This window comes from Dipodomys spectabilis, unplaced genomic scaffold (genome assembly GCF_019054845.1).
Source record: "Dipodomys spectabilis isolate Male_0828 unplaced genomic scaffold, ASM1905484v1 ptg000215l, whole genome shotgun sequence".
NCBI lineage: Eukaryota > Metazoa > Chordata > Mammalia > Rodentia > Heteromyidae > Dipodomys > Dipodomys spectabilis.
The window spans coordinates 10,322,524-10,344,162 of record NW_024870892.1 but is presented as its reverse complement, the minus strand read 5'-3'; the positions used below and the strand labels follow the sequence as shown (position 1 = coordinate 10,344,162).

Here is a 21,639-nt window from a genome sequence, read left to right as displayed (position 1 = left end):
ATAAAAGGGAAGGCGGCTGGTGCCACCTACCCACTGCCACTACCACCACCCCTTGCGGAGGAGAGCCGGGCGCTTGTGGCCTCTACCTGCTTCTCAGCACCTGGCCAGGTAAGGCCTTGGGCCACAAGGGTGGCTGCAGGTGACTCACTGGTTTCCTGGTTCCTGTGGGGCCCCAGGGCTATAGAGGTACCACACCCTACCTGAGCTTCAGGGCTGCTTCTGCTGGCCTCATGGCCTCCAGGGAACAGCAGGGCCTGACCAGAGTCCCCACAGCAGAGAGACTGGACTTGGGGGGGGGGGGGAGCCTGAGAGGAGTTGGAGGCCAGGGAGGCACATGTGGGCACAGACACACACACACACAGACACACACACCCTGCTCAGCAAGCCATTCTCTCTCAGACCCTGTTGCCTTGCCATAGATCTTATAAGAGCTTAAGAACTCTGAGTGGAAGGCCAGCTCTAGTCTGGGAAGGGAGGGGCAGGAAAATGGGAGCCTTGTGTCCTTCCTCCCCTCCCCCTCTCCCCCCCCCTTACCACCACCAGGACACTGTGTACTGGTTCCTGTCCCTCTGGGCCTCAGTTTCCCCCAGGAGTGGTCATGGAGTACCTATGGTAGACTTGCCTTGAAATCCCAGCTGGACCACTGTAGACAAATCTCACCTTTCAGATCTGCCACTCGGGGATGAAGAGGCCGGAAAGGGGTGCAGGCGGAGGTGGGTTGCTGAGCCCCATACTCTGGGTTGGCAGCCTCTTTATCTACAGCAGCTCTTAAGTCCCCCTGAGATTTGGGAGGGTTTATTTTTGTGTGCCAGTATTTGGGCTTTTAACTTGGGGGTCTGAGTTGAGCCCTGCCCTTTAGTTGTTGTTGTTTTGCTTAAGGGGAGTACTCTACCACTTTGAACCACAGCTCCATTTCTGGCTTCTTTAGTGGTTTATTGGAGATGAGAGTCTTCTCATGGACTTTCCTACCCAGGCTGGATTTGAACCACGATCCTCAGGCCTCAGCCTTCTGAGTAGCTGGCATTCCAGGCATGAGCTCTGCAGGTTTGCCTAGAAGGAGAGCTGGGGGGTCAGAGGACCCCCTCCGTGGGGTGAGACATGGCAAAACCCCAACCCTAGGGGACAGACAGCGCAGGGCTGAGCCATCCTGGCCCTGCAGTCTCTAACCCTCCACCCAGATTCGGCCTGAACCTTGCCCCCTCCTTGTCAGTGTTTCCATGGGAGTCAAACACCACAGCATCGCCTGTTTCCTGGCTGGGAAAAATGAGGCTGGACTTGGGGCTTGGTCCCCAGCTCCACAAAACAGTCAGGCCGAGAGCCGTGGACACTGGTGCCCGCAGGAGCGGGAAAGCTGGGCAGTGCCCGCTGCTGGTGGTGGTAACTTAAAGGCCTTTGAGATGAGTTCAGGCTCCATGGGCCACGCCTACCCAACCCCACCCCCAGTCTCCCCAGCTCCCTTCCCCCAACCTTCACCCCCCAGCCCCACCTGTGTGGGCACTGGGCCGCCCACTCTCCTCCCGGTGTCCTCTTTCTCCCTTCAACTCTGGACTTTGTTTTCAGAGCCTGGGTGGGGCTGGGTGGAGGGGCCCGGCTCCCCAGGTGGGGCCTCTTGTCTCCTAGCAACTCGGGGAATGGGGAGGAGCCAGGAGCGGAAGGTTAGAGTTCTAGGGGTGACCAAGAGGCCCCTGGAGTTGGTGGATAAGGCCGGGGGTCCCACGCAGAGTGGGGCCTGCGTGAGGCTGTCTGGAGCCCCGCGGAGGGTCACGTGTCCTTGGCATGGTCAGCTTATTTGAGGGGCCTTCAAGGCACAGCGACCTCCCCCTCCCCCCTCCTACCCTGTACTCTTTTCTCCCACCGCATCTCAAGCTGGTCTTTGCGTCTTAGCTCTGAGATTTCTGGGGGTTTCTGTGTGTACCCCCAATCCTAACATCTTAAACCTCTGAATTTCCAAGGGAGGGACTAGACCCACAGTGACCCTATAGCCAGAAGCCATGAGCCCCTATTTTTTTTTCTGGGCACCCCTGGGGAGTCCTGGCAAATTATGCTGAGGGAGTATTCAGAGTCTGGGGCTGGGACCCCCCTCCAATCTGGTCGGGTCTGGTGAGGATCAGCCTGGGAATGGGACACCAGATAGGGCTCAGGCTGGAATTCCCCATGACAGGGATGACCTTAATCCACGGGAAGGCTGGGGACTTCCAGGGGCCTCTCCCTGTGGGTGACCTGCTGGCCCCCAGGCAGCCTTTGCCCCTTGGGCAGACGGCCAGAGGAGGCAGGTGCATCACAAAGCAAAGGAACCATAAACGAAGTTTCGGTCTGGATCCCAAGTGTGTTTCAGGGTGGGGGTGGGCAGAGCAGGACAGAGCAATCCATGGAGGCTTCCTGTAGGAAGCAGCCAGTTGGGCTGGGAGAGGGCTCAGCTGTGGGAATCATTATCATCTTCTCTTCACCCTCCCCAGAAGAGCACTTGTCTTGGGGCTTCAGTTCCCTCTAAAATCAACCCGGGAGATGAGTGATCCTCATAAGGACTGAGTGCTCCTGGGGACACTAGTGGAGGGCGGGGGGGGGGGGGGGGGGCAGTTCCCCATTGGAGTCTCTGTGTATGCCGGTCCCCCTTTCCATCCATCATGGCCCCTTCAGGGGAACCTACCCTGACAGAAATAAAGTCTAGCCCAGTGCTGATGGCTCATACCTGTAATCTTAGTTATTCAGGAGGCTGAGATCTAAGGATTGAGGTTCAAAGTCAGCCCGGGCAGGAAAGTCCAGGACTCTCTTCTCTCCAATTAACCAGAAAAAAAGCTTACAGTGGAGCCATGGCTCAAGCGGTAGAGCACCAGCCTTGAGAAAAAAAAAAAAAAGCTCAGAGATAGCATCTAGGCCCTGAACTCAATCCTCAATCCTCAATATGGACATAAAAAATAACAAATAAGGTCTGAAACCACTGTGAGAACATCTACTGGGCACCTACTATTTGCCAAGCTCAGCATGCTGCACTAAATAACATCTAGGCTGGGCACCAGTGGCTCACACCTGTAATCCTAGCTACTCAGAAGGCTGAGATGTGAGGATCGCAGTTCAAAGCCAGCCTGGGCAGGAAAATCTGTGAGACTCTTCTCTCCAATTGGCCATTGGAAAACCAGAAGTGGTGCTGTGGTTCAGAGTGGCAGAGTGCTAGCCTTGAGTAAAAGAGCTCAGAGATAGCACCCAGGCCTTGAGTTTAAGACCCTCATGGACAAAAATAGATTATATTAGATAGATAAATAGATAGATAGATAGAGTATAGCATCTTGGCAGGGGTTTCTGGTTAAGAGAAAAGCAGAGGCTACAATGTCCCGTCCACCCATAGCCTTGAACTCCAGACCAAAGACCCCACCCACTGCCCTCTGAGACTCACAGGGAAGAATGAGGCAGAATTGGGGGTACCCCTTTCTTTACCCTACCAGAGGGAAGAGAGACACTCACAGTCTGGCCACAAGACCCCTTCAGGTCCCCCACAAGGTCTGTGAATCCGATGGATACTCCTAAGGCAGGAGTGTACCTGCCCCAGGTGTGAGACAGTATGACCTTGGGTTGTCCTTCAAAGCCACTACTGGGCTGGAGGAGCAGCTGTGTCTGCAAGACCTGTGTCAGTGCTTGGAGTACATGGTGTTGACAAAGCCATTTTTGGCAGTACTGGAGAATCACCTTGTTAGGCAAGTGCTTTGTCACTTGAGCTATGTTTCCAACTCCCTTTTGCCTGAACTCTGGGCCTGGCCAGTGTCCCTCAGCTCTTCAGCTCAAGACTAGCGCTCTACCACTTGAGCCACAGCACCACTTCCAGCTTTTGCTGCTTATGTGGTACTGAAGAATCGAACCCAGGGCCTCATGCATGCAAGGCAAGCACTCTACCACTGAGCCACCTTCCCAACCCCCACTTCCAGTTTTCTGGTGGGTTTTTTTAATTGGAGATAAGAGTTTCACGGACTTTTCTGCCCAGGCTGGCTTTGAACCTCAATCCTCAGATCTCAGCCTCCTGAGTAGCTAGGATTACAGGCATGAGCCACCAGCGCCCCACTCTTTATTTTTGAAGTAGAATCTCACTTTATATTTGGGTCAGCCTGGACTGTGATCCTCCTACATTTTGCCTTTTCCTGTAGCTAAGAGATGTGCTTCACCACACTCACCTCTGCAGTGAAATGGAGTCTCACAAACTTGATATGCTCAAACTACAATGCTCCAAATCTCCGCCTCCTAAGTAGCTAGGATCATAAGCATGAGTCATCACGCCTGGCTTCAGTCTTTTATGGAAAGCCTGTTGTAGGCTCGGGTGGAGGAGATCCTGAATGATGATTTCATGCCAGGGGAGACACAACCTTCAACTGAAACATTTCCTGTTTTTTTTGTTGGTGGTGGTGGGGTTTTTATTGTTTTGTTCTTTATTGGTCATGGGGCCTGAACTCTGAGCTTGGGTGTTGTCCCTCAGCTCTTCAGCTCAAGGCGAACGCTCTACCACTTGAGCCACACCGCCACTTCTGGTTTTCTGAATGGTTTATTGGAGATAAGAGTCTCATGGACTTTCCTGCCTGGGCTGGCTTTGAACCACGAGCCTCAGATCTCAGCCTCCTGAGTAGCTAGGATTACAAGCATGAGCCACTGGCGCCCTGTTTTAAGAGGGGAAAGCTGAGTCAGGAGCTAGTGGCTAAGCCTGTAATCCTAATTATTCAGGAGGCTGAGATCTAAGGTTCAAGGTTGAAAGCCTGCCCAGGCAGGAAAGTGCATGAGATTCTTTTTTTTTTTTGTCGGTTGTGGGGGCTTGAACTCAGAGCTTGGGCGCTGTCCCTGAGCTCTTCAGCTCAAGGTGAACACTCTACCGCTTGAACCACAGCACCCTTCTGGTTTTCTGTTGGTTTATTGTAGATAAGAGTCTCACGGACTTTCCTGCTCCGCCTGGCTTTGAACCGTGATCCTCAGATCTCAGCCTCCTGAGTAGCTAGGCTTACAGGCATGAGCTACCAGTGCCAGGCCAATGAAGCTGGTTTTGAACTATAGTCCTCAGATCTCAGCCTTCTGAGTAGGGAGGATGACAGGCATGAGCCACTGGCACCGGGCTGTCCATGAGATTTTTTTTGGGGGGGGGTCCGGTTGTGGGGCCTGAACTCTGGGCCTGGGTGCTGTCCCTCAGCTCTTCAGCTCAAGGGTAGCACTCTACCACTTGAGCCAGAGTGCCACTTCTGGCTTTTTTCCTTTTGCTTATGTGGCGTTGAGGAATCGAACCCAGGGCCTCAGGCATGCAAGGCAAGCGCTCTACCACTGAGCCATCTTCCCAGCCCCTGTCCATGAGATTTTTATCTCCAATTAACTACCCGAAAAACTGGAAGTGGAGCTGTGACTCAAAGTAGTAGAGTGAATACTAGCTTTGAGCAAAAGAGCTCAGGTCAGAGCCTAGGCCCTGAGTTCAAGCTCCACAACCAATAAAAAAAATTTTAAAAAAAGGAAAGCTGGGGTGAGGGCTGCAGACTGACTACTTTATAAGGCTAAGGCTCAGTCAGTTCTGTTTGGCTGGAGTTTATTAATTAAGTTTCCTTTTTTGTTTTTGTTTTGTTGGTTCTGGGGCCTGAACTCTGGGCCTGGGCACTGTCCCTCAGCTCTTCAGCTCAAGGCTAGCACTCTACCATTTGAGCCATAGCGCCACTTCCGGCTTTTTTCTTATGTGGTGCTGAGGAATCGAACCCAGGGCCTCAGGCATGCAAGGCAAGTGCTCTACCACTGAGCCACCTTCCCAGCCCCTAAGTCTCCTAATTATAGCTTTTTTTCTCTCTCTTTATTTGGTGTTGTTATTGGGGCTTGAACTCAAGGCCTTGCATCCTTGCTCAGCTTTTTGGTTTTTTGTTTTGTTTTGTTTTGGTCATGGGGCTTGAACTCTGGGCCTGGGCATTGTTCCTGAGCTCTTCAGCTCAAGGCAAGCGCTCTACCACTTGAACCACAGTGCCACTTCCAGTTTTTCTGGTGGTTAATTGGAGATAAGAGTCTCACAGAGGGGCTGGGGAGGTGGCTCAGTGGTAGAGCGCTTGCCTTGCATGCATGAGGCCCTGGGTTCGATTCCCCAGCACCACATAAGAAAAAAGAAAAAAGCTGGAAGTTGCGCTGTGGCTCAAGTGGTAGAGCGCTAGCCTTGAGCTGAAGAGCTGAGGGACAGTGCCCAGGCCCAGAGTTCAGGCCTACAACTGGACCCCAAAAAAAAAAAAAAAAGAGTCTCACATGGCCTAGTGGTACAGGGCTCACCTAGAATGCATGAGGCCCTAGGTTCGATTCCTCAGTACCACATACACAGAAAAAGCCGGAAGTGGTGCTGTGGCTCAAGTGGTAGAGCACTATCCTTGAGTAGAAGAAGCTCAGGGACAGTGCCTGGGCCCTGACTTCAAGGCCCAGGACTGGCAAAAAAAAAAAAAAAGTCTCACAGACTTTCCTGCCCATGCTGGCTTTGAACCATGATCCTCAGATCTCAGCCTCCTGAGTAGCTAGGATTACATGTGTAAGCCACCAGTGCCCGGCTTTTGCTCAGTTGTTTTTTTAAATCCTCTTTTTTTTTTTTTGCCTATGACTGGTGCTCTACCACTTGAGCCATGCCACTACTACAGCTTTTCGCTGATTAATTTGAGTAATAGTCTTGTGGATTTTTCTGCCTAGGTTTTTCTGCCTAAGGTTCTTTGAATCTTAATCCTCCAGATCTCAGTCTTGTGAGTAGCTAGGGTTGCAGGCCTGAACTACCAGTTCTGGCCATAATCTTTGGTATATACAAATGGATGTACCACCAGCAGATTATGGCAGTAATAATATCACATAATCAGGGACCTTCCTGGAAGAGGTGTCGTATGAGCTGGGGACCCAGGTGGCTACAGGTAGAATAGGCTGTGCTGGCAATCTGAAGGGCTGGGCTGAGGTCACAGGGTGACCCTGAGCACCAAACCGGTGGACATCAAGAGATACAGCCAGTAAAAGCTGGGTGCCACCTTGTCAAGGATACATGAGAGCAGGGACCTCAGGACACTGGCCTAGGGTGTCACCTTGAGTCCATGGCCCCTCCTGTGCCCAGGGACAAGGTCCAAGGTGTTGGTGGCTCATCCTGGCTTTATGGGGCTGTGGATGATAGCTGCCAAGGGGGAGGTAGAGGCAGGGGGCAGCCTAGATGGGAGAAGGGCAGCACAGGATGTGGAAACCAAGAATCCAGATGCTGTTCTGCCAGAGGCCAGAGGCAGGATGGATCGATGAGGTGACTAAGCACCCGTGGCTCACGCCTGTAATCCCAGCTGCTCCGGAGGCTGAGATCTGAGGATCACTGTTCAAACCAGCTCAGACAGGAAAGTCCCTGTGAGACTCTCATCTCCCATTAACCACTCAGAACCCGGAAGTAGCACTGTAGCTCAAGTGGTAGAGCACTAGCCTTGAGCACAGAGAGGCTCAGGGAGCGCGCTCAGGCCAAGTTCAAGGCCTAGAACCAACACACACACACAGGTGCACACACACACACAATATTAGCTGAGGGCCAATGGCTTATGTCTATAATCCCTAATCCTAGCTACTTAGGAGGCTGAAGATTATAGTTTGGAGCCATCCTGGGCAAATTCATGAGACTCTAATCTAGCTTCCCCCCCAACCCGCCCCACCCCACCCTGCCCTGGAAATAGGAGTATCCCATAGTTTACTTTCTTTTTTCTTTCTTTTCTTTTTTTTGTCTGTTGTGGGGCCTGAACTCTGGGTCTAGGCACTGTCCCTCAGCTCTTCAGCTCAAGGCTAGCGCTCTACTACTTGAGTCACAGTACCACGTCCAGCTTTTTCTGTTTATGTGGTGCTGAGGAATCGAACCCAGGGCCTCATGCATGTGAGGCAAGCCCTCTACCACTGAGCCACCTTCCCAGCCCTCTCCCAGACTTTTCTACCTGAACTTTTTTCCAATTTTGATCTCCAGATCTCAGCCTCATGAGAAGCTTAGATTATAGGCATGAGCCACTGGTACACAAATCACTTCCAGATTTTTGCTGCTTCATTAGAGATAGAATCTTGAAGACTTTTCTGCCTAGGCTGGCTTTGAACCATGATCCTCATAGACAGAAAGTTAAAGGGCCTATCTGGCAAAGGAAAGTCCTGCAACTCATCCCTGTCCCTGAGTTTGAAGGAACCTCAATTGTAGCTCCAAGTTTTTGACTAATAAGCAGCACCCGTCTTGGCCATAGCTTGGGTAACAAGCCCTTTGTCACTTATGATTAGAAGTGTAGCTCCCCAACTCAGAAAGAATAGAGAGTTCCAAGTGCCAGTTCAAAGCCAGCCCTGGGGAGGAAATTCTATAAGACTCTTATCTCTAGTGAGCCACCAAAAGCCAGAAGTGAAACTGTGACTCAAGCAGTTGTTATCCTTGAGTGAAAAATCTAAGAGAGAGCATCCAAGCTCCATCCAAGTGCCAGCACACACCAAAAATAAATAAAGGATAAAGTCTCATTTTCTGTTATTGGCCTGGTTGGGTCACTTATCTAGCTCTGAACCAATCATAAAGGCTAAAGAGCAAGATGCTATAAACTGGCCAGACAGGATCAGAGTGAAGAATGCTCTGATTGGCCTGCCTGAATCACGTCCCTATTGTTCCAACCAATCACAGAAGCCAGAGAGCAGAAGGCCGTGATTGGCCATGCTGGGAGGGTCAATTACCCATTACATTACCTAGCTCTCAGCCGATCTCAGAGACCATTTGCTATATAACCTCTAAATTTAAATGTAAAAGACTAGAAATTGTCCCTCCTCAAACCCAATGAGTTCATATCTTTTTTTTTTTTCCTTCCTTTAGCAAGCCCAGAGGTCTCCATTCAAGGAATAAGTTCTCCTCAGGGAGATGGACCGGGTGACCAGATACCCCATTTTCAGCAGATCCCACTCAAGCCGTATCACTGGCCTGGCCCTTGAGGGAGACAACAGCTATGCCATTGAACTAGTGGGTGTGGGACCCGAGGCCAACAATTGGAGCCTGGATGCACCCCAGATGTGGGACACTGACCGTGAGGCCCAGCTAAACATGGGAAGGACAGGGGCATCTTGCAGCAGGCTAGCCTCCAGCCATCTGTCCCCTCGGCCCCTCTACCTGGAGGAAGATGATGACGAGGAAATGAAGACTTACTACTTAGATGCCAGTGAGACAGTACCCAGACAGCCCCAGGACCTGGAGCGGGAGCGCTGGGCGGTCATCCAAGGCCAGGCGGTCAAAAAGGGTGGTACAGTGGCCACGCTCTGGGGTACCGCAGACCGTGGGGGCTCCAGACGCCCTAGTCAACCTCAGTCCCTTCCCCTGGAGGAGAATTTGGTGGACAGTGAGCAGATTGACTTTCTCGCAGCCAGACAGCAGTTCCTGAGCCTGGAGCAGGCAACCCTGAACTCTGTTCCACAGACTCCCCTAGCCAGGGCAGCCCCTCCCCGCACCACACCCGGGCACAGCCAGGCCCCTAAGGCCTTGAATGGGCCCTGTGTAGCCAATGGGTATGTGGTCCCTGTCACACCCCAGGTGAAGGAGGGGGTCAAGGAGAAGAGGAGCCATGGTTTGCCTGTGGAGCCCAGCCTTCGCAGCCCGGGCAGCCCTAGCTCCCAGAACCAGGTGCCATCTCCAGAACCTTCCAAGGAGACCCCCATCGAGCGTGAGATCCGACTGGCCCAGGAGCGGGAGGCCGATCTGCGGCAGCAGAGGGGCCTCCAGCGGGCAACCAGCCACCAAGAGCTGGTTCTGATCCCCACCAGGCCAGTGCTGAGCAAGGTGAACCTGGTGGAGCCCCCACGGCGGGACAGGGGCCGCCCATTCCTCTACGTCCAACGGGACATGGTGCAGGAGACACAGCGTGAGGAAGATCACCGGAGAGAGGGGCTGCAAGTGGGTCGGGCCTCGACCCCCGACTGGGTTTCTGAGGGTCCCCAGCTCGGACTCAGGAGAAGCTTCAGCTCTGACTCCATCCTTGACCCTGTCCCTGATGCCCGGGCAGCCGATCAAGCTCCAGAAGTGAGAAAGGTCAATCGAATCCCGCTGGATGCCTACCAGCCATACCTGGGATCTGGGACACCCCAACAAGAATTCTCAGCCTTCCGAGTGTACAGCAAGCTGGATGGACTCTCCACAGAAGAGGCCAAAGCAGCGGCCCCTCTGAAGGCTACAGGATCTCCAAGGCACCGCTCAGAATCTTCTGTCAAACCCTTGAGCACAAAGCAAGCACCCTCCAAGCCCCCACGGGGGTCCCTGAAAGTCAACAGGGGTGTGGTGCGAAGGGAGTACTTCCTTCTGCGTCCCCTGAGGTTCTGGGTCCCCGATGTTCCCCAGCAGGTTGAGACGCCCCATGTCTGGGGCTGGGAGGTGGATGGGGCCCCAGTTCTGAGGCTGCAGAGATCTCAGTCATCAGATCTGCTGGAGAAGGAGGTGGAGAATGTTCTGCGTCGTGAGAGGGAGGTGGCAGAGGAGCGGAGGAACGCCTTCTTCCCCGAGGTCTTCTCCCCAACACCAGCTGAAGACTTGGAGCAAGACTCCAGGAGCTCTTCCCGGGCGTCTGGTAAGGAGGGGAACAGGGCATGACTGTTTTGCTTGGGGTCTTCAGGGTGGAATAAGGAGGGTACAGAGGTGAGGTTTGGGGGGGTGATAGTATCTCCCAGCCAGCTCCGTTAGCAGATTTTGAAGGGAAATGTCAGATTTGCCTTCAGTCTTTGCTTTATGGATTTGAATGTTTTGTTATTAAGTGCATTGTGTTTCACAGATGTTTATCTTTTTGGTTGGTTAATTTTTTTGGGGGGGAATGCCAGTCCTGGGTCTTGAACTCAGGGCCTGGGCACTGTCCCTTACCTTTTTTGCTCAAGGCTAGTGCTCTACCACTTGAGCCACAGCGCCACTTCTGGGTTTTGTTTTGGTTTGGTTTTGTGTGTGTGTGTGTGTTTAATTGGAGATAAAAGGCTCACAGGGGCTGCGAATGTGGCTTAGGGGTAGTGCTTGCCTAGCATGCATGAAGCCCTGGGTTCAATTCCTCAGTACCACATACGCAGAAATGGCTGAAAGAGGCAAGCAGTGGAGTGATTCCAGTAGTAGAGTGCTAGCCAAAGAAGCTCAGGGACAGTAGCCAGGCCATAAAGTTCAAGCCCCAGGACGAAGAAGAAGAAGGAGGAGGAGGAGGAGAAGAAAAAGAAGAAGGAGGCGGGGAGTGTAGTCGTGGAGATAGGGGGGCAGGGATGGTAAAGGAAAAACAATGGAGGAGGCAACAATGCTTGATAAGAAATGTACTCATGGGGCTGGGAAGGTGGCTCAGTGGTAGAGCGCTTGCCTTGCATGCCTGAGGCCCTGGGTTCGATTCCTCAGCACCACATAAGCAAAAAGAAAAAAAGCTGGAAGTGGCACTGTGGCTCAAGTGGTAGAGCGCTAGCCTTGAGCTGAAGAGCTGAGGGACAGCGCCCAGGCCCAGAGTTCAGGCCCCACGACTGGACCCAAAAAAAAAAAAAAGAAATGTACTCATTACCTTGCTCGTGTAACTATAAACCCAATGTATGGTATTTTCACAATAAAAAAAAAACATTAATAAAAAGAAGGAGGAGGAGAAAGAAGAAGGAAGAAGAAAGGGGGAAGGAAGGAAGGAAGGAAGGATCCCACTAACTTTCCTGCCCAGGCTGCCTTCAAACCGTGATCCTCAGATTTCAGCCTCCTTAGTACCACTGGTGCCAAGCTCTTGGTTAGTCTTCTTGCTCAATACAAAATATTCTCCATAAGGCTCTGTGCTTTTTTTTTTCTTTTGCATGGTCAGTCTATCCAGTATTTTGTGAGTTCATTTTTTTTGGGGGGGGGGGAGGGTCCGGTCGTGGGGCCTGAACTCTGGGCCTGGGCGCTGTCCCTCAGCTCTTCAGCTCAAGGCTAGCGCTCTACCACTTGAGCCAGAGTGCCACTTCCAACTTTTTTCTTTTTTTGCTTATGTGGTGCTGAGGAATCGAACCCAAGACCTCATGCATGCAAGGCAAGCGCTCTACCACTGAGCCACCTTCCCAGCCCTTGTGAGATGATATTTTGATTACCTTGTCGCCATCTTCTTCACAGCTTCAGCCTCTCGGACAGAGGCCTGTGTCTCCAAGTTAAGGTTTGACAAGCATTCCACTCTCTCTAATCCTTTGCTTCTCTTATTCTCCACAGGCATTACAGGCAGCTACTCGGTGTCAGAGTCCCCCTTGTTCACCCCCATCCACCTGCACTCCGGCCTGGTGTGGACTGCGCAGGCCCCGACAGAGAGTGCTCCCGGGCAGAAGAAGAAGGAGCTGTGGGTGAGTAGAGTCTGTCTGTGGAGGGGCCAGACTGTGTGGGTACAGCAGATGGCTTTGAATTTGGGGGTGACCCTGGAACCTGGGGGTTACTCCCTAGGCAGGGAATGCCTCCCTTCTGCCCCAGGTGTGAACTTGAAGGCAGGCACGAGGGCAGGGCAGGAAGGACCTGGGCTCACTCTCATTCCTCTTCCAGTATGCAGGCATCAACCCCTCGGATCGTGTCAACTCAGAGGTGAGTGATCTCCACGGACTCCACGCCCTTCCCTGTTCATCTCCTCTCTCCTCATCACCTGGACCTTTGAAGGCCTTTCTTCTCCCTGTGGGATTGTACTAGGTATCTGTTCCATTGGTCATGTCTGCTGAGGTAGATTTTGCAGTCATCTACTGATGATGTCTACCCTGGGCAGATTATAGCAAGGGATCTGTGTGCTGCCTTTTTATCTGATGGTGAAAGTTATAGTAGATTCGACTCTGAACAAGGATGTTTCTTTTCTTTTCTTTTTTGCCAGTCCTGGGGCTTGAAGCCTGGGTGCTGTCCTTTAGCATTTTTGGCTCAAGGCTAGCACTCTACCATTTGAGCCACAACTCTACATCTGGGCTTTTGGAAGCTCACTGGAGTTAAGAATCTCACAGATTTTCCTGCCTGGGCTGGTTTAGAACCATGATCCTCAGAACTCAGCCTCCTGAGTAACTAAGATTACCGGCTTTGAGCCACTGGTGCTCAGTAAGGCTATTTCTTATTTGTTTTGAAATGGGTTTTATTATGTTGCCCAGTCTACAACTCAAACTCCTAGGCTGAAACAATCCTCCTGCTTCAGCCTCCCCATGCTAGGACCCTTTGCCACTCTGTTTGGCAAAGGCACCTCTTTTCAAGGAGAGGTGGGGACAGCCTAGCTACCTCCAATGATTAGCAACATTGATCATCTATCATTCTCCTTGAGCTGCTATCCAGCATGAACTTGGTCCTATTGCTGGGGGATAGAGGGAGAGACTGAAATAGAAGAAAGTTTTACCCCTGTTCTTGGCCTTTCCTGTAAATTGGCAGTAGAGAGTCTGCCTGGGGAGATGGGGTGGTGGTCAGGAACCAATGGCGACTCCGGGCCCCCTTGTGTGGCAGGTGCTGGGAGCCACGCGGGTGACACGTCACAAGAACGCCATGGCGGAGCGCTGGGAGGCCCGTATCTATGCCAGCGAGGATGAGGACTGAGCCTGGGGACCCACCCCTTGCCCTGCCCACACCCCATGGGAACTGCCAACACAGCACTGCACCCCTCCACTGCAAACAGGACCTGAGAAACATGAATTGTGCCCCAGAATTCCCCCTGCTACTGCTTTTGGATTAGAGGCTCTTCCCTTCCCTTCCCTCTTTCCTTTTTTTTTTCCTTTTCTTTCCTCCCTCTTCCCTCTCTCTCTCTCCCCTCCTCCCTCTCTTTCCCTCCCTCCCTCCCTCTCTCTTGCCCATTCTCAGAGCCTGGGTGCTGTCCCTGAGCTTTCTTTTTCTTTTCTTTTCTTTCTTAACTCAAGGCTGGCTCTCTACCACTTGAACCACAGCTCCACTTCCAGCTTTTTACTGGTTAGTTGGAGATAAGAGTCTCATGGTATTTCCTGCCTGGGCTGGCTTAGAACCTTTTTTTTTTTTGGTGGGTTGTGGGGCTTGAACTCTGGGCCTAGGCGCTGTCCCTCAGCTCTTCAGCTCAAGGAGAGCACTCTACCACGTGAGCCACAGTGTCATTTCCAGCTTTTTCTGCTTATGTGGTGCTGAGGAATCAAACCCAGGGCCTCATGCATGCAAAGCAAACACTCTACCACTGAGCCATCTTCCCAGCCCTGGCTTAGAACCTTGATCTTAGATCTCAGCCTCCCAGGTACTCAACCTGGGATTACAGGCGTGAACCACTGGTGCCTCATTCTTCCTTCTGCTTCTGAGATTTTGCCTAAACACTCCAGAGTCCAAGGAGGAAGTGTCCCCACCATCAGACCTGATTGTTCTGCCAGTCTGAGGGTGGAGTGGCTGGCCAAAGAGAGAGGCACAGGCCCTGGGGTCTGAGGGAGGAGACCTAGGCCCCATGCTGGGTTCTTCTGCAGCCCAACCCACCCCCAAACTTGTCCCTCGACCATGAAATAAAGGTGTATCCAGCTGCCTGCTCGGCCCTGCCTGGTGTGGATGACTGCCCTGAGCCTCCTCCCTCAGTCTGGACCACTTGGGCTTGGTGACAAGCTCCACATGCGCAGAGAGGCCATCAGGCCCCACATCACTCCTCCCTGTCCCAAGTGGTGCTTCTTAAATGCTTGCTGAGCCCCTGGCTCCAACCTTGTCACACCAGGGGGGCTGAAAGTGTCACTAATTGAGCTCCGTGTGTATACACACCAAGCTGGGTCATCAGGAGGGATGGATCCCATGAGCCATGGACACAAAGCCAAGCTGTGATGCCACCCAACTATGGAATTACGGGATCCATCTCTGATGGCTGTGCCTCAGTTTCCCTGCATGCGCAGGGATGAGGGTCTGGACGGGGGCGCTGGTAATCAGATGGACTTGTGCATAAAGCGTCTCAGTGTATGGGGTGTGGGCTCAGACTCAGCACAGGGGCTAGGACATGGCCTGTGGCCCCCCCAACATGCACAGCCGATGCTGGGCCTTCTCCCAGGCCCTCTGAGAGCAGCTGCGGCTGGGCAGACCCACGAGCCAGCTGGGCGCAGCAGGCGCAGCGGGGGAAACAGGCAGGCAGTGGCTATTTTGAGAAACCCATGTTTAAGGCACCCACTCAAGACAGCAGCAGGCGCAAGCCTGAAATAGCCAGGCGGGGACTGGGAGGTGGAGGAGAGGGTGTGCAGACTGAGGGAGAAGGCCTCTGCACCCAGAAAACCAGTGAGGGCAGGGTCCTTAGCCACAGCCTTGAAGCTGGCAGGGCTCATCCTGCCTGGGGTCATGGGCTTGAACTCAGGGCCTGCGCGCTGTCCCTGAGCTTATTTTGCACAAGGCTAGTGCTCTACCACTGGAGCCATAGCTTCACTTCTGACTTTTTTGGTGATTCATTGGTGATTTAAAAAAAAAAAAAGTGGGCTGGGAAGGTGGCTCAGTGGTAGAGTGCTTGCCTTGCATGCCTGAGGCCCTGGGTTCGATTCCTCAGCACCACATAAGCAAAAAGGAAAAAGCCGGAAGTGGCGTTGAGGCTCAAGTGGTAGAGCGCTAGCCTTGAGCTGAAGAGCTGAGGGACAGCACCCAGGCCAGAGTTCAAGCCCCACAACCAACCCCCCCCCCAAAAAAAAAGACAGACAGAAGGAGGAAAGAAGGAAGAGAGAGAGAGAGAGAGAGAAAGGAAGGAAGGAAAGAAGGAAGGAAGGAAGGAAGGAAGGGGCTGGGAAGGTGGCTCAGTGGTAGAGCTCTTGCCTTGCATGCCTGAGGCCCTGGGTTCCATTCCTCAGCACCACATAACCAGAAGAAAAAAAAAAAGCCGGAATTGGCGCTATAGCTCAAGTGGTAGAGTGCTAGCCTTGAGCTGAAGAGCTGAGGGACAGCGCCCAGGACCAGAGTTCAGGCCCATGACCGGACCCCCAAAAAAAAAGAAAAAGAAAAGAAAGAAAGAAAGAGTCACAGACTTTCCTGCCTGAGCTGGCTTTGATCTTCAGCTCTCAGCCTCCAGAGTAGTTAGGAGAGCTGGCATGAGCCCCGGCACCAGGCTTCACATTGTGCCTGCTGCTGTGGGAGGTCACATAGCCACCAGCTCTGGGTAGGATATGGATATACTTGGACTTGTTTTGTCCACTCCAAAAAGTCCCAAGAAATCCCCTTTGTCACCTCTGCTCAAGATTGCCAGGAACTCTTTTTTATTTGGCCATGGGGGTTGAACTCAGGGCCTGATCTCTGTCCCTGAGCTCTTTGTGCTCAAGGCTAGCGCTCTCCCACTTTGAGCCACAGCACCACTTCTGGTTTTCTGGTGGTTCATTGGAGATAAGAGTCTCAAGGAAGAGCCGGGCGCTGGTGGCTCACATCTGTAATCCTAGCTACTCAGGAGGCTGAGATCTGAGGATCGCAGTTCAAAGCCACACCAGGCAGGAAAGATCGTGAGACTCCTATCTCCAATAAACCACCAGAAAACCAGAAGTGGCGCTGTAGTTCAAGTGGTAGAGTACTCGCCTTGAGCTGAAGAGCTGAGGGACAGCACCCAGGCCCAGAGTTCAAGCCCCACGACCGACAAAAAAAAAAAGTCTCAAGGAAGGCTGGGAAGGTGGCTCAGTGGTAGAGCACTTGCCTTGCAGGCATGAGGCCCTGGGTTCCATTCCTCAGCACCACATAAGCAAAAAGAAAAAAGCCGGAAGTGGCGCTGTGGCTCAAGTGGTAGAGCGCTAGCCTTGAGCTGAAGAGCTGAGGGACAGCACTCAGGCCCAGAGTTCAGGCCCCACGACCGGACACCCCCCCAAAAGAAAAAGAGTCTCAAGGAGGCCAGCCACCTGTAATCCTTAGCTCCTCAGGAGGCTGCGATCTGAGGATCTTGGTTCAAAGCCAGCCAGGGCAAGAAAATCCATGAGATTCTTATCTCCAATGAACCACGGGAAAACTAGAAGTGGCACTGTGGCTCAAGCGGTAGAGCGCTGGCCTTGAGCTGAAGAGCTCAGGGACAGTGCCCAGGCCCTGAGTTCAAGCCCCACGACTGACCAAAAAACAAAAAACAAACCAACAAACAAAAAGAGTCTCATGGACTATGTTGCCCACACTGGCTTTGAGCCAGGATCCTTGGATCTCAGCCTCCAGAGTAGCTAGGATGATGGCCAGGAGCCACCAGTGCCAGGCTGCCAGGGACTCTTGTGCAGATTATGTACAAGGTCCTGAGCCCAAGCTACATGGCCGGTCTACATGAGTAGCCGGGTCTCCAGTGCCCAGCTGGGACATGCAGGCTCTGCCACCTGGGAACATCTCCTTTGGAAGGCACATCTGCTGTTCAGCGAGGCCATCCCCGCTCTTGTGGGTCCAGCGCTCCAGGCCTTCACTCCATCTGCCCCACCCCACAGCATCCAAATACCCCCAGGCCATAAAGGTTCCTGAAAGCCACATTGTGAGTGCCCAATCCAGGGCTCAGCCCAATGTGCCACTGGACTGGCCCCAATGCTGGCTGACCTGTCCACCCCACGCTTGTCCCCTCTTCCCTGCTCCTAATTCTTCCATATCTTTATCTCTGTCTCTGTTCTCCATCTTTTTCTCTGACTTCTCTCTCCTCTCTCTTTCTGTCTTCTCTCCCTTTCTCTGTCCTTTCTCTTTTTTTGTTGGCTGTAGGACTTGAACTCTGGGCCTGGGCGCTGTCCCTCAGCTCTTCAGCTCAAGGCTAGCGCTCTACCCCTTGAGCCACAGAGCCACTTCTGGCTTTTTCTTCTTATGTGATGCTAATGAATCGAACCCAGGGCCTCATGCATGCAAGGCAAGCACTCTACCCCTGAGCCACCTTCCCAACCCCTCCATGAGACTCTTATCTCCAACAAACCACCAAAATGCAGGAAGTAGAGCTGTGGCTCAAAGTGGTAAAGTGTTATCCTTGAGCACAAAAGCTCAGGAACAGCACCATGCCCTAAATTTGTGCCTCAGGATGGGCACAGAAATAAAAAACTAAAACATTCACAGAACCGAACAAGGGTGGCTCATCCCTGTAATCCTAACTACTTAGGAAGCTGAGAGCTGAGGACCGTGGCTCCAAGTCAACCTGAGAGGAAAGTCTGTGAGATTCTCCAATTAAGCACCAAGAAGCCAGATATAGAACTGTTGCGCAAGTGGTAGAGCAAAAATAAAGCTCAGGGATAGAGCATAAACCCTGAGTTCAAGCCCAGGACTGGCAAAAAAAATTAAAGAGGCAGGCACCACCCTCTGGGATGTTACATGGTAACCAGGTCCCAGACCACAGACTGAATAAATGTGGCTTATACTGTACACTAAGTAACCAATTTATGAGCAACTGCTGACTGAGACTGTTCAGGTGGGAAGAGCCAGTAGTAAAGCACATGGCCACCAGAGGGTGATAAAACCTAACAATGCAGCAACCAGCACATGCATCCTGCCACACATCTGTCAGTTCTCATTTCTCAAGTTAACTGTGGCCCAGACCCAAGTAAAACCAGGACCATACCACAAAATGCCCCTGAACGGGGCACTGGAGAGGGTGTCTGTTTCCAGCGTGGCTCAGTTGGGTATCCAGCCACTGACCAGCCAACTGAGCCACGCTGGACACAGAAAACTCATCTCAGACCAGGCTACTGGGTCACACCTGTATCATAGCTCCTCCGGAGGCTGAGATCTGAGGATTTCAGTGTCTAGCAGTATATGGGGGAGGAATAGGTAGATAGTTTATGTGTTTGTTTGTTTGTTTGCTGGTCCTGGGACTTGAACTCTGGACCTAAACACTGTCCCTGAGCCTCTTTGTACTCAAGGCTAGTGCTTTACCACTTGAGCCAAACACCACTTCTGGCTTTTTGTTGTTGTTGTTGTTGTTTGAGTAGTTTATTGGCAGTAAGAGTCTCACGGTCTTTCCTGCCCAGGCTGGCTTCAAACTTCAGTCCTCAGATCTCAGCTTCCTGAGTAGCTTACAGGTATGAGCTACCAGGCACTTGGCTAGCTTTTTTTTGTTTTTTGTTTTTTTCACATTGTTTTTCTGCTGGTACTGGGGCTTGAAATTCAAGGGCCTCTCACTTTTGTTTGTCTTCTGCTCAAGGCTGACTGAAGACAGCCTCCAAATGCTTCATTTACTCTTCTCCACCTCCGGCTGAGGGTTTGAGGCTATGGGGAAACTTCAGACACATCAATGCAACACCTTCCCAGATGTCCCAGGGACTCAGCTCAGCCTTGTGATGCCTGGCTAGTTACCCATATTAAAAAGAAAAGAAAAGAAAAATTCAGGCTGGGTGCCAGTGGCTCATGCCCATAATCCTAGCTACTCAGGAGGATGAGATCAGAAGATCATTGTTCAAAGCCAACCTGGGCAGCAAAGACTTTTTTTTTCTCAGTTGTGGGGCTTGAACTTTGGGCTTGGATGTTGACCTTGTGCTCTTCAGCTCAAGGCAAGGGCTCTACCGCTTGAGCCACAGCACCACTTCCGGTTTTCTAGTGGTTTATTGGAGATAGGAGTCTCACGGACTTTTCCTGACAGGGCTGGCTTTGAATCTCAATTCTCAGATCTCAGCCTCCTGAGTACCTAGGATGACAGGCGTGAGCCACTGGCATACGGCAATCCTTGAGACTCTTTTTTTTTTTTTTGTGGGTCGTGGGGCTTGAACTCTGGGCCTGGGCACTGTCCCTCAGCTCTTCAGCTCAAGGCCAGCGCTCTACCACTTGAGCTACAGCGCCACTTCCGGTTTTCTGGTGGTTTATTGGAGATAGGAGTCTCACAGTCTCTCCTGCCCGGGCTGGCTTTGAACCGCGATCCTCAGATCTCAGCCTCCTGAGTAGCTAGGATTACAGGCGTGAGCCACCAGCGCCCGGCTCCTTGAGACTCTTATCTCCAGTATACCACCAGAAAACCGGAAGTGGCACTGTGGCTCAAGTGGTAGAATGCTAACCCTGAGCTGAAGAGCTGAGGGACAGCACTCAGGCCCAGAGTTCAAGCCTCATGACCAACAGCAACAACAAAATTCAGTATGCCCTTATCAAGACCACCAAAGCCGATACTGTGCTGCACTGGACATCCAGAGTCCCTTCATGAAATAGGTTCCAAGGACATCATTCTCCCATCATCCGCTCCATCATCCTCCGTCCCCTCCCATCACCCAAACTTCCGTGTCCCACGGTGCTGTCCCATTCTTTTTTTTTTTTTTTTTAATTTATTTATTCTTTGGTTGTGAGGCTTGAACTCTGGGCCTGGGCGCTGGCCCTGAGCTCTTTAGCTCAGGACTAACACTCTGCCACTTGAGCCACAGCACCACTTCCGGTTTTCTGGTGGTCTTTTATTGGAGATAACAGTCTTATGGACTTACCTGCCCAGGCTGGCTTTGAACTGAGATTCTCAGATCTCAGCCTCCTCAGTAGCTAGGATTACATGCTAGGATTACAGGCATGAGCCACCAGTGCCTGGCTTCATCTGTTTTCTATGAAACCAAAAGAGGGTGCAGTTGAGCAATGAGTCTGCCTGCAGCAGGCCTGAGCCTCCGTTTGCCTGGGTTAATGTCTAAGTCTTTCCTGAGGTACACAGGCCCCACCTGCCTCTTCTTCCTCCCTCCCCCACTCCCCATCTCCCTTCTGGGCCTCCTTGCTGTTCCTCCAACAATCCAGGTTCCTTTTTTGTTTTGTTTTGTTTTTGTTTTCGTCAGTCATGGGCCTGAACTCTGGGCCTGGGCACTGTCCCTCAGCTCTTCAGCTCAAGGCTAGCGCTCTACCACTTGAGCTACAGCGCCACTTCTGGCTTTTTCTGCTTATGTGGTACTGAGGAGTCGAACCCAGGGCCTCAGGCATGCAAGGCAAGCACTCTACCACTGAGCCACCTTCCCAGCCACTACAGGGTCTTGAACTCAGGGCCTGGGTGTGGTTCCTGTGCTTTTTCTTCTCCAGGCTAGCACTTGAGCCACAGTTCCACTTCTAGCTTTTGGGTTATTAATTGGAGATAAGAGTCTGGTGGACTTCCAACTGTGATACTCAGATCTCATCCTTCTAAGTAGCTAGGATTATAAACATGAGCCACTGGCACTGGCTCTCCTGAAGTCTTGACTCAGTTTACCACATGTCATCTTCCCCCCAGCCTGGAACCCTATACATGGTCCCTGTGACACTAGCCTACTCTTCAGTGTCCCCAGAGTTGAGGTCTGCAGGTCCCAGGAGGCAGCTGGGAATCATCTTCCCACATCCAAACTGAGTGACTTCAATCCTGACCCGGCTTCAGTTTCCTCAACTGCAATGGGCCATGGAGAGGATGGTGATACGTAGCAGATTGGCAGGAAGCAGGTACCCAAGCCTCCCTACTCCTCTCCTTGTCCCATTCCAGGCAGAAAACTGTTGGAATGAAGGAAGCACCACCCCACCTCGCCTTCCCCAAGGACGGCCACAGGTGGATTATCTAGAATCTTTAATCACAAAAATTAGGCCATACACATTACCAGCAGGTTTTTCCAGCCTTAGGAGTCCAAGACAGTAATTCAGGGTTCAGGGGCTGCCTGAACTTGCTGTGATTTGCTATAGGTCCAATTCAACAAGTTCAAAGTTTTCCTACTTGGGGAGAAGCAGGAACATGATGTGACCTCATAACTGAAGGGTGAGCCAACAGAGAGCTGAGGGGGACACAGAGACTTGCTGGCAAAATAGACACTTGGGATACACCCCAATGGTGAGTATTTGCCTAGCACGTGTGAGGCTCTGGGTTACAACCACAGCTCTGCATTAAA

At 52.2% G+C, this 21,639-nt stretch overlaps 1 protein-coding gene and 1 non-coding gene across 2 annotated transcripts; both read left to right on the top strand.

Annotated features, from left to right (window-relative positions):
- The first annotated feature begins 36 nt into the window (after positions 1-36).
- LOC122122848 (mitotic spindle positioning) lies at positions 37-13,545 on the top strand. The gene is made up of 5 exons (XM_042697264.1): positions 37-108; positions 8,813-10,547; positions 12,161-12,288; positions 12,482-12,520; positions 13,406-13,545. The coding sequence occupies exons 2-5, from the start codon at positions 8,858-8,860 to the stop codon at positions 13,493-13,495; spliced, it is 1,947 nt and encodes a 648-aa protein (XP_042553198.1). The 5' UTR covers positions 37-108; positions 8,813-8,857; the 3' UTR covers positions 13,496-13,545.
- Trnaa-ugc lies at positions 6,020-6,088 on the top strand. The gene has a single exon. It is a non-coding gene; the product is annotated as a tRNA-Ala (tRNA).
- Positions 13,546-21,639: the final 8,094 nt, after the last annotated feature.